This window comes from Erythrolamprus reginae, chromosome Z, assembly GCF_031021105.1.
Source record: "Erythrolamprus reginae isolate rEryReg1 chromosome Z, rEryReg1.hap1, whole genome shotgun sequence".
NCBI classification, from domain to species: domain Eukaryota; kingdom Metazoa; phylum Chordata; class Lepidosauria; order Squamata; family Dipsadidae; genus Erythrolamprus; species Erythrolamprus reginae.
The window spans coordinates 58,230,060-58,243,402 of NC_091963.1; the positions used below are offsets into that span (position 1 = coordinate 58,230,060).

The 13,343-nt window shown below is 41.7% G+C and overlaps 1 protein-coding gene across 3 annotated transcripts in view; it reads left to right on the forward strand.

Moving 5' to 3' along the window:
• The window catches only part of HUS1 (HUS1 checkpoint clamp component), a 109,904-nt gene that overhangs the window by 47,581 nt on the left and 48,980 nt on the right, over positions 1-13,343 (forward strand). For all 3 annotated transcript variants that reach the window (XM_070767118.1, XM_070767117.1, XM_070767119.1), the window contains exons 3-4: positions 101-277; positions 1,064-1,171. In XM_070767118.1, the coding sequence (XP_070623219.1) occupies positions 101-277; positions 1,064-1,171 (285 nt within the window). The remainder of the gene's footprint in view (positions 1-100; positions 278-1,063; positions 1,172-13,343) is intronic.

Genomic DNA, 13,343 nt, shown 5'->3' on the forward strand with positions numbered 1-13,343 from the left:
TTTGAGAGAGAGAAAAAACTAAATACTGTACTTCTAAATGAAGCATAATATTAATAGCACTAGCCTTATCAGCATCTCTGCTTCTCTAAATTTGTTCTAGGCGAACTTCTTTGATGAATTCCAGATGGAGGGTGTCTCTGCAGAAAATTATGAAATCTATTTAGAATTGGCACCTGAAAACCTTTCCAGGGCTTTTAAAACTGCTCAGAATGCCAAGACAGTAAAAATCAAATTGGCTAATAAACAGTGTCCTTGCCTTAGAATAGCCATAGAATTGGTAAGTAGAGAATTCTAAGTCTAATGTCAATCTTCTTATCAAAGGAGAATTGCAATGTATTCAAATGTTTGGTCAATAATAAAATGTACAGTCGTATAAATGCTCATGACATAGTAACTTCGTTCGGCATAACTTCATATTGGGGATCTTCATATTGTTGAATATTCTAATACGGTTATCCCTGATATTGTGGCATTTTAGCTCTTTGAAGTCCCCAGGTTCACTATATAGTATCAAAGTGATACTAAATTCAGTTCATTAATTTGGGGGTTTTACAGTTCACATAAACCATGTAAAAAGGACAATATAAATTCAAGGGAAATCTGTTGCTACTTATTTCTGTGTGATTTAATTTCTTAACAGAGATCTACATGTTAACATTCAAGCTATGAACAAGTCAATAGTGGATTCAAACCACATTTTGTACTGCAAGCAAAATTGTCCTCCAGGTTTCCAGGTAGCAGTCAATTCAAATTTGATCTCTAGGACTTTGAAAGTTGATTTCTTGAAAATTTGGCTTTAAGGTTTTGTCTAAACTTTTGGCCCAGGCAAACATTCAAAAGGAAATGATTAAGGGTGACCCTGTTTTATTGTAACTATCGACATATGATTGGAGAAGGGATTACTTTATGGCAACAATTTTCACAGGCTTGAAGACATGGTGTTACTTGCAGTTACGAAGGAGTTATTATCTGGTATAAAATAGTTATGGATGTTGCAGCAAAATGTGGTTCTTTAAATAGTCAAAAATTACTCTTTGGGTCATATAAAGTTTCTTTCTTCCAGCCTTCCTTGTCAACCAGTAGCCGCATTGTGACTCATGACATTCCTGTAGGAGTTATCCCCAGAAAACTGTGGAATGACTTCAGAGAACCAAGTGTGCCCAACTTTGATGTAAGTAACTTGATTTTCAGAGAATTGAAACTAGATTTTAAAAAGAGTTTTATTTCGTTTCTTCTAAAAATTCTTATTGGATTTAAGTTTTATTGCAGCAAATTTCTTATGCTTCTAACATAACTGTTAAAACAAATAGCATTTTTGTTCTTAGTATTGTATAATTTGATGCCGGGCTCTTTCAATTTTTTTTATGATATTTCACTGATTGTTATGCGTTAGATCCATGCATCAGACTATAGAGGTACTTCCAAATGTAAGATGAAAGTTTAATTCCACAAAACATTATAGATGACACTGAAAAGTAGCTTGAAATCATAAAACAAATTAATCACAGTCAAGATCATGACAAAAGGATAAAACAAAAGAATGTCAGACATGGAAGAACTACATTTCTTATGTTCATGATTCCCTAATACTGTATAAGCCAATTCTCAAACATGGGTTATAAAAACCCTTGCATTACTCAGTTGATGTTCATTAAGCCTTATCTCACTAATTTATTAGTTTTAATATAGTTAATACTTATTAAGCCAGAACTAGAACAGTTTTGAGTGAGCTTTATTGCCAAGATGCTTAGCCTGATTCTTTTCTTCATAAGGGACCACCTTCTGCTGCACGAATCTCAGTGACCAGTTAGGTCCCCCAGAGTGGGTCTTCTCCGGGTCCTGTCAACCAAACAATGTCGCTTGGGGGGACCCAGAGGAAGAGCCCCGGCCCTCGGGAACCAACTCCCCCCAGAGATTAGAATTGCCCCCATCTTCCTTGCCTTTCAAAAGCTGCTTAAAACCCACACTTCTGCCGCCAGGCATGGGGGGGACTGAGATACACTTCCCCCGAGGCCTTTACAATTTTATGCATGGTATGTCTGTATGTATGACTGGTTTTTATATAATGGGTTTTTAACTGTTTTTAGTATTGGATTTTGTTATACAGTGATCCCCCGTTTATTGCGTCCCCAACCATTGCGAACAGGGTACTTCGCTATTTTTCAACCCGGAAGTCAAAATACCATCTACGCATGCGTGCCCGTTTTTTCTATGGGCACGCATGCGTAGATGGCAACCGGGAGATCAGCTGCTGGGCGGCTTCCCTGGGTCTTCCCCCTCTTGCTGGCGTCAGCGAGGAGTTTCCCCACCGCCCACGCAAACTCCTTGCTGCCGCCCGCCCTTCGCCCGCCCACGCCGTTCATTCTCGCCGCTTTCGAGCTGAGTCCTGAAGCGAATTCGCTCCAGGACTCAGCTCGAAAGCGCCGAGAGCCAGCGTGGAGAAGCCGTTCACTGGCGCTGGCTATCGGCGCTTTTGAGCTGAGTCCGGAAGCGAATTCGCTCCTGGACTCAGCTCGAAAGCGCCGAGAGCCAGCGTGGACAAGCCGTTCGCTGGTGCTGGGTATCGGCACTTTTGAGCTGAGTCCGGAAGCGAATTCGCTCCCGGACTCAGCTCGAAAGCGCCGAGAGCCAGCGTGGACAAGCCGTTCGTTGGCGCTGGCTATCGGCGCTTTTGAGCTGAGTCCGGAAGCGAATTCGCTCCCGGACTCAGCTCGAAAGCGCCGAGAGCCAGCGCCCCCCGGACCCCCAACCCGGGTTTGGGGGGCTGCTAGGAAGCCCCCCATGCCGGCGGCAAACAGCCGCGCCGCCCCCAATCTTCGGCTCCTCGCTAGCGCTGTGGGAGTAAAAACACCATCTGCACATGCGCAGATGGTGTTTTTACTTCCGCAGCGCTACTTCGCGAAAACCCGCTCGTTGCAGGGGGTCCTGGAACGGAACCCTCGCAACGAGCGGGGGATCACTGTATACTGTTTTATTGCTGTTGTTAGCCGCCCCGAGTCTGTGGAAGGGGGCGGCATACAAATCCAATAAATAAATAAATAAATATGTTTTATATGAATAATAATAATAATATATTATTATTATTATTATTATTATTATTATTATTATTATTATTAATTGGATTTCTATGCTGCCCCTTTCCGAGGACTTGGGGCGGCTCACAACATAAACAGTATACAATATCTTGAATCCAATTAATTAATTAAAAAATCTAACCCGCCCCCCAAAAGCATAAAAAACAATCATTCAATTCACTCAACATTCTCTCAATACATTCATTGGCCAGGGGGAAAAGATCTAATGGCTCCAGGCCTGGCGGCGTAAATGAGTCTTCAAACTCTTAACGGAAGGTGAGGAGGGAGGGGGCAGTACGAATCTCTGGGGGAGCTGATTCCAGAGGGCCGGTGCCCCCACAGAGAAAGTGCTCCCCCTAGGTCCCACCAAACGATATTGTCTAGTTGACAGGACCTGGAGAAGGTCGACTCTGTGAAACTTGAGCAGTCACTGGGATTCATGCAGCAGAAGGCGGTCTCAGAGGTATTCTGGTCCGATTCCATGTAGGGCTTTATAGGTCATAACCAACACTTTGAATTGAGTCCGGAAACCAATTGGCAGCCAATGCAGACCGCGGAGTGTTGGAGAAATATGCACGTTTCTGGGCAAGCCCGTGACTGCTTGTGTTGCTGCATTTTGCACAATTTGTAGTTTCCGAACACTTTTCAAAGGTAGCCCCATGTAGAGAGCATTGTAGTATTTGAACCTTGAGGTGATAAGGGCATGGATGACTGTGATCAAAGACCCTCTTTGTGATCAAAGACCCTCTATCTAGGTAACTGATGTACCAGGCAAACCTGGGTAAACGCCCCTCTCGCCACAGCCGAAAGATGATGTTTTAAGGTCAGCTGTGGATCAAGGAGGACGCCCAACTTGCAGATCCTCTCTGAGGGGGTCAAAAGTTCCCCCCCAGGTGATGGATGTACAGATGGAATTGTCCTTGGGAGGCAGTATCCACAGTCACTCCATCTTGTCGAAGTTACATTTGAGTTTGTTGACACCAATCCAGACCCTAACAGCCTGCAGACACTGGCATATCACTTCCACTGCTTCACTGAGTGAACACGGGGTGGAGATGTATAACTGGGTGTCATCAGCTTACTGATGACAACTCACCCCGTGTCCTCGGGTGAACTCACCCAGAGGTTTCTTTTCTTTTTTTAAAATAAACTTTATTGATTTTTTCATAAAAAAATACACATATAAACATTTAAACATATAGTAGGGGTTACAATAGCCCCTCTCTTCTTAGAAGTTAATTTTTAATACAGAAAAAGAATATATTTTTAATTCATTAAGTCAACATATTAATATAGATGAAAAGAAGAATTTTGTTTATCTATTCTAATAAACATAAGATTAAATTAATAAAAAGAGAAAAATTCTAAAGTCATTTTAGTATATTCATACATTTCTCCTATCATTTAATTTTTATTTTTATTTTTATCCATTTATATTCGTTCCAAATAATATAAAATTCAGATTCTTCTTGGTCATTCAGCCTTCTTGTCATCATATCCATCTCTGCACAGTCTAAAATTTTTTAAACTACGTCTTCTTTTTTGGGGATACTTTTCCCCCTTCCAATTTTGTGCATAAACTATCCTGGCCGCTGTTAAAATATGTACAACTAAATAAAAAATATATTTTTTATATTTTTGCTTAGTTATGCCTAACAAATAGAGTTCTGGGGGGTTTTCTATCTCTTGTAATGTAATCTCTTTTAACATTTTTTCTATCATTTTCCAATATGTTTTAACTTTATTGCAGGTCCACCATTGATGGTAGTAGGAACCTATTTCCTTTTTACATTTCCAACATTTTGGGGATGTGTTTGGAAACATTTTGGCAATTCTATTTGGTGGGAGATGCCACCTATAAAACATTTCAATTTGGTTTTCTTTTAAGGATAATGATTTCGTCATTTTCCAATTTGTGATCCATACTTTCTCCCATGTCTCTATGTCAAATTCTTTGCCAATATTTTTGCACCAGTTTATCATATTATCTTTTCAAGTCAAATCTATATTTTTATATTCAACCATGTATTTATATACTTTCCCTATTAATTTCTTTTGATTTGTAGTTCATAAATTACCTAGATTTGTTTTGCTCTTATTAAATATATATGTTTTACTGTCTCTTTGAAATTTCAACTGTATCTGTATATATTGCCACCAATCCAGTTTAAACCCTTCTTCTTGCAAGTTTTGTCTTGTTTTAAGTTTCATTTGTTCATCTAATAATTCTAATAATTCTTTATACTTTGGCGTCTTTCCATGCGGCATCAAATTAGGGTGGCAGATCGCCTCTAATGGAGATATCCAATCTGGCACTGTTAAAAAGTGATATTTCTTAATGTCTTTCCAGACTTCTAATAAATGCTTTCTTATTGTCTTTTAAAATAAGAGTGTGTCCTATTTTTATCATACCAGAGGTTTCTTGTAGATATTAAATAGCAGGGGAGAGAGGACTGAGCCCTGAGGAACTCCACAAGGGAGGGACCTAGGAGTTGACCTCTGATCCCCCACTAACATCGACTGCGACTGACCAGAGAGGTTAAAGGAGACCACTGGAGAACGGTGCATCTCACTCCCAGCCCTTCCAGTCGGCGCAAAAGGATACCATGGTCGATGGTATTGAAATCCGCTGAGAGATCAAGCAGCACCAGAATAGAGGATAAACCCCTATCCCACGCACACCAGAGATTATCCATCAGCGCAACCAAAGCAGTTTCTGTGCTGTAGCCGGGCATGAATCCTGACTGTTGAGGGCCTACATAATCGGCTTCATCCAAGGACCATTGGAGCTGGAGCGACACCGCTTTCTCAACAATCTTTCCCCATAAAGGAAAGGTTGAAGAATGGACAATAGTTTTTAAGAATGGCTGGGTTCAGGGAAGGCTTCTTGAGGAGGAGGCACACAAGTGCCTCCTTATAGGGAGCCGGAAGGGACCCCCCCCTCAAAGAAGCGTTGACAATCTCCTGGACCCAGCTCCTATCACCTCTGCTGGCTGAGACCAGCCAAGAGGGACATGGATCCACTAAACAGGTGGCGGAACTCACAGCTCCAATGGCCTTGTCCACTTCATCAGGTTACACCAGGTCAAATTCCTCCCAAACAGGTGAACAACGACGAGCTTCAGTCACCTCGACTGACTCATTGTCAGTAGACTCTGCATTCCAATTGGAGTCAAGGTCAGTCCAGATCTGAGCGATTTTATCTGCGAAAAACATTAAAGTCCTCAACACTACCCTGCATGGGTTCGTCAACTCCCCTCTGGTTAAGAAGTCACCCAAAACAGGGCAGCTGAATGGGATTCCGCAGATGCAATCAGGCCAACACTGTATGCACGTCTTGTAGACCTGATCACAACTTTGTAAATCTCCATATGAGCTTTTTCAAGTGTTCGGTCAGATTTGGATCTACTTTTTCTCCAGCGCTTCTCTAGACTTCTCTTCTACCGTTTTATCCCCAGGAGTTCCTCAGTAAACCAAGGAGATCTCCAGGGTCTATTGCCACAGAGAGGCCACAAAAGTGCAATTTGGTCTAGAGCCTCAGCTGCAACCGTATTCCAAGCTGCAGTAAGAGACTCCGTCAAACTGTGTACAAGCGAATCCGGCAAAACCACAAGCGCCCTCTGAAAGCCCTCTGGGTCCCTCAGGCATCTAGGGCAGAATCTCCTAATCGGTTCCGCCTCCCTGAAGGAGAGGATTGAAACCTTAAAATCCATCCATAGCAGAAAATAATCTGACCATGACAAAGGCAAGATATCTAAGTGCCTTAGTTTCATATCATTGCTCAGCTCCTCTGAGAGGAATACCATATCGGGAGCGTGTCCCCCTTTGTGAGTTGGACCCTGAACTATTTGGGTCAGATCCATGGTTGCCATGGTTGCCATAAATTCCTGCGTCAACCCAGAGGATTCACTGAGCGACAGCAGATTGAAATCCCCCAAGAAAATAAGTCTGGGGAAGTCTACCGCCAACCCGACTACCTCCTCGAGTAACGCAGGCAGGGCTGTTGACATGCAGCTGGGAGGTAGGTACATGAGCAACCAGCCCACCTGTACGTAGGTCCAACTTCACAAAGAGGGACTCACAACCCAGTATCTCAGGAGCAGCGAGCCTGCATAGGCTAGTGGTCTTCCTGGCTATAATAGACACTCCTCCCCCCCTTCACTGGGGTCGCAGCTGATGCTACACATGAAACCTGGCTGGGCACATTTCAGAGAGAGAACCCCCCCTGGGCCCAGCCAAATTTCAGTCACACAAGCCAGGTTGGTCTCCTCATCCAGGAGTAAATCCTGGGTGAGGGGGGCTTTATTTACAACCGACTTGGCGCTAAGCAGCAACAGCCTGAGTGCAGGGTCCGGATTTCACTTGTCATCAGAACCCCAGGCTGAGTTCATGGGGCTGGAACTAGGGATTGCTTTTAAGTAGCGAACTCTTGATCCCCGGGAACGGTCTACCTCATGTCTCCTGCCATATCTATCTCTCCCCAGCAAGACTGGGATATTCTGGCCCTCTGCCACCCCAGAGATGGGTTCCCCCACTCCTCCTGCCTCCAAACCATCAGGCCAGCTGGCCCTTCCATTTATCTCATACATCCCAGACATCCTCTCTATCCAATCATATTCACTCATTCATCTTAAAATTGATCCCCCTTTAGTATAATTAACAACAAGAATTTGTATTTAATCAATAAATAGTATCCCATCACAATCATACTATTATAATACATACATATAATCAGTCACATTCCACCCCCACTCCCGCCCCTACAATAAAATGACACTAATAATTTACCTAAAAACAATATTAAAAATGACATAAAACCCTCAATATAAAAATTGTAAACCAAAATCACAAGAAGACTATATATCACAATCACAATAAGTAAAAATTAATAAAGCAGCCCTTGGGATGATGCAAGCAAACATAGGAGGACCCATAATGAGTAAAAGATGTTGGTGCTTGTTTCCTTGTCTTCATATGACCAGATGTTTAAAATGGTCTGGGTTAAGGGGAGGGATAAAATGGCAGGAGCAAGCATCCAGTGGACTGTATTAAAAAAAGCCATCTTAAAAGCCACTGGACTGTATGTAAGACAAATAACTAAAGGTAAAAGGAAGAAGAAACCGCTATGGTTTAGCAATGATGTAAGGGCTATAGTCAATGAAAAAAAGGCTGCCTATAGGAGGTATAAAGAGTCTGGAAGTATAGCTGATAGGGAGGTATATAAAATGAGACAGAAGGAGGCGAAACAGATAATATATGCTGCTAAAGCCTCAAAAGAGGAAGAAATTGCCAAATCTGTAAAGAAGGGGGATAAAACCTTCTTCAGATATATTAATGATAAGAAGAAGAAAAACTGCGGCATCACGAAGCTTAGTACCGGGAATAATACATGCATTAATGGGAATAAGGAGATCGCTGACCATTTCAATAGCTACTTCTGTTCAGTTTTCTCAAAAGACACCTTACAAAATAATACTATAGAGGGATATAGCATTGCTTCCAGCTGTACGGATTCAGCTCCAGTGATCTTAGAAGCCGATGTCTTAGAAGAACTTGAACGATTAAAGATAAATAAGGCAATGGGTCCAGATGGCATCCACCCCAGAGTTCTTAAAGAACTCAGATCTGTCATTGCTACCCCCCTGACTGATTTGTTTAACCAATCCTTGTTAACAGGAGAAGTTCCTGAGGATTGGAGAATGGCCAGTGTTGTGCCTATTCACAAGAAGGGCAGTAGAGAAGAAGCTGGTAACTACAGGCCAGTTAGCTTGACATCAGTTGTAGTTAAAATGATGGAGACTCTACTCAAAAAGAGGATAAATCAGCACCTAAAAAACAATAACTTATTAGACCCAAATCAGCATGGCTTTACTGAAGGCAAATCATGTCAGACTAATCTCATTGATTTCTTTGACTATGTCACAAAGGTGCTGGATGAAGGTGGTGCCGTGGATATTGCCTACCTGGACTTCAGCAAAGCCTTTGATACGGTTCCACATAAAGAGCTGATAGATAAATTAGTGAAGATTGGACTTAATCCCTGGATAGTTCAATGGATTTGCAGCTGGCTGAAGCGTAGACATCAGAGAGTTATTGTTAATGGCGAGTATTCTGAGCAGAGTCAGGTTACAAGCGGTGTGCCACAAGGATCTGTTCTGGGTCCTATTCTTTTTAATATATTTGTGAGTGACATAGGGGAAGGTTTGGTAGGGAAGGTTTGCCTATTTGCCGATGACTCTAAAGTGTGCAATAGGGTTGATATTCCTGGAGGCGTCTGTAATATGGTAAATGATTTAGCTTTACTAGATAAATGGTCTAAGCAATGGAAACTGCAGTTTAATGTTTCCAAATGTAAAATAATGCACTTGGGGAAAAGGAATCCTCAATCTGAGTATTGTATTGGCAGTTCAGTGTTGGCAAATACTTCAAAAGAAAAGGATTTAGGGGTAGTGATTTCTGACAGTCTCAAAATGGGTGAACAGTGCAGTCAGGCGGTAGGGAAAGCAAGTAGGATGCTTGGCTGCATAGCTAGAGGTATAACAAGCAGGAAGAGGGAGATTATGATCCCACTATATAGAATGCTGGTGAGACCACACTTGGAATACTGTGTTCAGTTCTGGAGACCTCACCTACAAAAAGATATTGACAAAATTGAACGGGTCCAAAGACGGGCTACAAGAATGGTGGAAGGTCTTAAGCATAAAACGTATCAGGAAAGACTTAATGAACTCAATCTGTATAGTCTGGAGGACAGAAGGAAAAGGGGGGACATGATCGAAACATTTAAATATATTAAAGGGTTAAATAAGGTCCAGGAGGGAAGTGTTTTTAATAGGAAAGTGAACACAAGAACAAGGGGACACAATCTGAAGTTAGTTGGGGGAAAGATCAAAAGCAACATGAGAAAATATTATTTTACTGAAAGAGTAGTAGATCCTTGGAACAAACTTCCAGCAGATGTGGTAGATAAATCCACAGTAACTGAATTTAAACATGCCTGGGATAAACATATATCCATCCTAAGATAAAATACAGAAAATAGTATAAGGGCAGACTAGATGGACCATGAGGTCTTTTTCTGCCGTCAGACTTCTATGTTTCTATGTTTCTATGTTTCTATCCTTTTCCTCCCAATAGGCACTATTGGAGAGGTCCTATTGTAACAGGGAAATAGCTAAATAAAATCCTTCTCTGAGGAGTTGGCACAAACTCATACCTTAGTGCAACATAATTACATAAATAGTCCTTTGAGTCCTTGGAGAGGGGCAGCATATAAATCTAAATGATAATACTGTGGTACCTCTACCTAAGAACACCTCTACTTATAAACTTTTCTAGATATGAACCAGGTGTTCAAGATTTTTTTGCCTTTTCTCAAGAACTATTTCCCACTTACAAACCTGAGCCTCCGAAACTCTAACCGGAAAAGGCAGGGAGAAGCCTCCGTGGGGCCTCTCTAGTAATCACCTGGGAGGAAACAGAGCCTCCCCCCTACCTGTGGTTTCCCCAATCGCACACATTATTTGCTTTTACATTGATTCCTATGGGAAAAATTGCTTCTTCTTAAAAAACTTTTCTACTTAAGAACCTGGTCATGGAAGTTTGTAAGTAGAGGTACCACTGTAGTAGTAGTAGTAGTAGTAGTAGTAGTAGTAGTAGTAGCAGCAACAACAACAACAACAACAACAACAACAATAATAGAAGGACTACAACAGAAATGCTGGATGTATAAAAGGATTTGAGGAAAAATTCCCACAGAACAAAATGGAACAGATGGAAATAACAATTGAAATGATCAGCAAACGAGTGAGGAAAGTAAAGAACTGATATCATTTGGCAGTGATCAACTGTATGCAATTTGGCTCAAATATCTGAACAGTCTGCATGAAAAAGTGGCTCAACAATTCAATGAGATGCTGCAAAAAGGAAGTATCAGTGAATGGTTGACAACTGGGAGAACATATCTGATACAGAAATATTCAGCAAAAGGAGCAGCACCAGGAAACTACAGGCCAATAACAAATCTACTCACTATGTTCAAACTATTGACTGGCACTATAGCTGACAGAATTCAAGATTATCTTGAGGAGAATAACATCTTACCAGATGAACAGAAACAAACGAAATAGCAGGGGCACAAAAGATCAGCTTTTAATTGACAAAATGATTCTGGAGAACTGCAAAAACCAAAAAGTTAATCTTCAAACAATGTGGGAATGGCTATAAAAAAGCTTTTGACTCACTCTCACACAATTGGATCATTAAGTGCCTAGACACCATTGGTATGTGTAAAAAAAATGTTGGCATTTTCATTGAAAACATGATGAAGCACTGGAAAACTAAACTTTTTTGGAAATAAAAACTATGGATCTGTCAACATCAAAAGAGGAATTTTCCAAGGAGACTCATTATCACCATTGCTTTTCATCTTTGCCATGATCCCGTTGCCAACAATCTTACAAAAAACAAACCTTGGTTATCAAACATCCAGGAAATCTAATAAAAATTCACATCTGCTATACATGGATGACCTGAAGCTGTCTGGAAAAACTGAAACTGAAATATATTCTCTGATCAACACTGTCCGAATTTTTACCACTGATTTCAGCATGGAGTTTGATTTGGACAAATGTGCCACGGTAGCACTGAAGAAAGGTAAAATCACTGAAAGTGTAGGCATAAATATGCCTAATGGTCAAGCCATAAAGTATCATAAGCCAGAGGCCTCTAAATACCTGGGCATACTACCTGGACGACATCAAACATGGGCATGTGAAAAACATGGTCAGCAAAGAATACACAAAAAGAGTCAGAAAAATTCTCAAAAGCAAGCTCAATGGAGGCAATACTATCAGGGCTGTAAATACATGGGCTACACCTGTCATAAGATACCCTGGCATAATAAACTGGACACAAGCTGAACTCAACAATTTGGACAGAAAAACAAGAAAACTCATGACCATTCACTTATTCACTTCACCCTCATAATGATGTCGACAGACTATATCTATCCAGAAAATCTGTGGCAAAGGACTTTTACAAGTAAAACAAACAGTAGAAGAAGAAAAGCCTGCACTGGCAGAATAAGTCAAAGAAAGTGAACAACCTGCATTAATTAAAGTAAGCAACCAGGAGCTTCTGAAAACACAGCGGACAAAGAACCAGTATAGGAAAACTGCAATGCAAACCAGAGCCAACAGCTGGCGCAATAAAGCTTTGCATGGGCAGTTCCTCGACAAGATTTAAGGAAAAATTGATAAGGAGAAGACCTGGTTATGGTTCATTAATGGAACACTGAAGAAGGAGACAGGAGGTTTCAGAAGGCCCAGTAGCAAGCAATCAGAACAAATGCAATCAAGGCCAGAATTGAAAAATCACCTGATGACCCAAAATGCAGATTTTGCAAGGAAGCTGATGACACAAAAAAACTCGCCGCCTTGCAAACATGGCAACCACCAGTTCAAGCCAAAGATATCTGGGTTTTGTCAACTACTACCGAACCTTCATCCCTAACTTCGCCACCTTGACTGCACCCCTCACTTGCCTTCTCCAGAAAAACGTTCCATTTCAACGGGGCACCAAAGAACAAGCCTTTCTTAATCTCAAAAAAGCTTTCATGCAAGAACCTATTCTCCAATATCCTGATCCCCGCCGTCCATTTATCTTTGAAGCCGATGCCTACGATGTTGGAGTAGGAGCTGTACTTCTCCAACAACACCAAGACGGCGGACCTTTATTTCCCTGTGCCTATTATTCTAGGAAATTAAAACCTCCCGAACAGAACTATACCATTTGGGAAAAGGAACTTTTAGCCATCAAGACTGCTTTTGCCCGTCACCAAGTACAGGTCAGAACTGATCACAAAAACTTGGAATTTTTCCAAACTGCCAGGAAGCTAAGCCAGAGACAAATCCGATGGTCCTTCTTCTTTGCCAGATTCGACTTCCGCATTAACTACATTTCTAAGTGGGACAACAAACAAGCCGACGCACTGTCTTGCAAACCCGAATACACCCAAAACCACGAACCTGTGCCGCTTCGTACCATTCTGCCTCTCACATCGATCGCAGCCACTCACACTGCGGTAGATTTTCACGACAGAATTCGAGAAGCACAATGCCAGGACCCCTTTGTCACCCAAAGGAAACAAGATCTAGAACCTGATTCTCTGTGGACCATTACTGAGGACTTGCTGCATTACCGCGACCTGCTCTACATTCCCGCAGGTCCACTCCGAGTTCTCATCCTCAACCAGTGTCACGATAATCC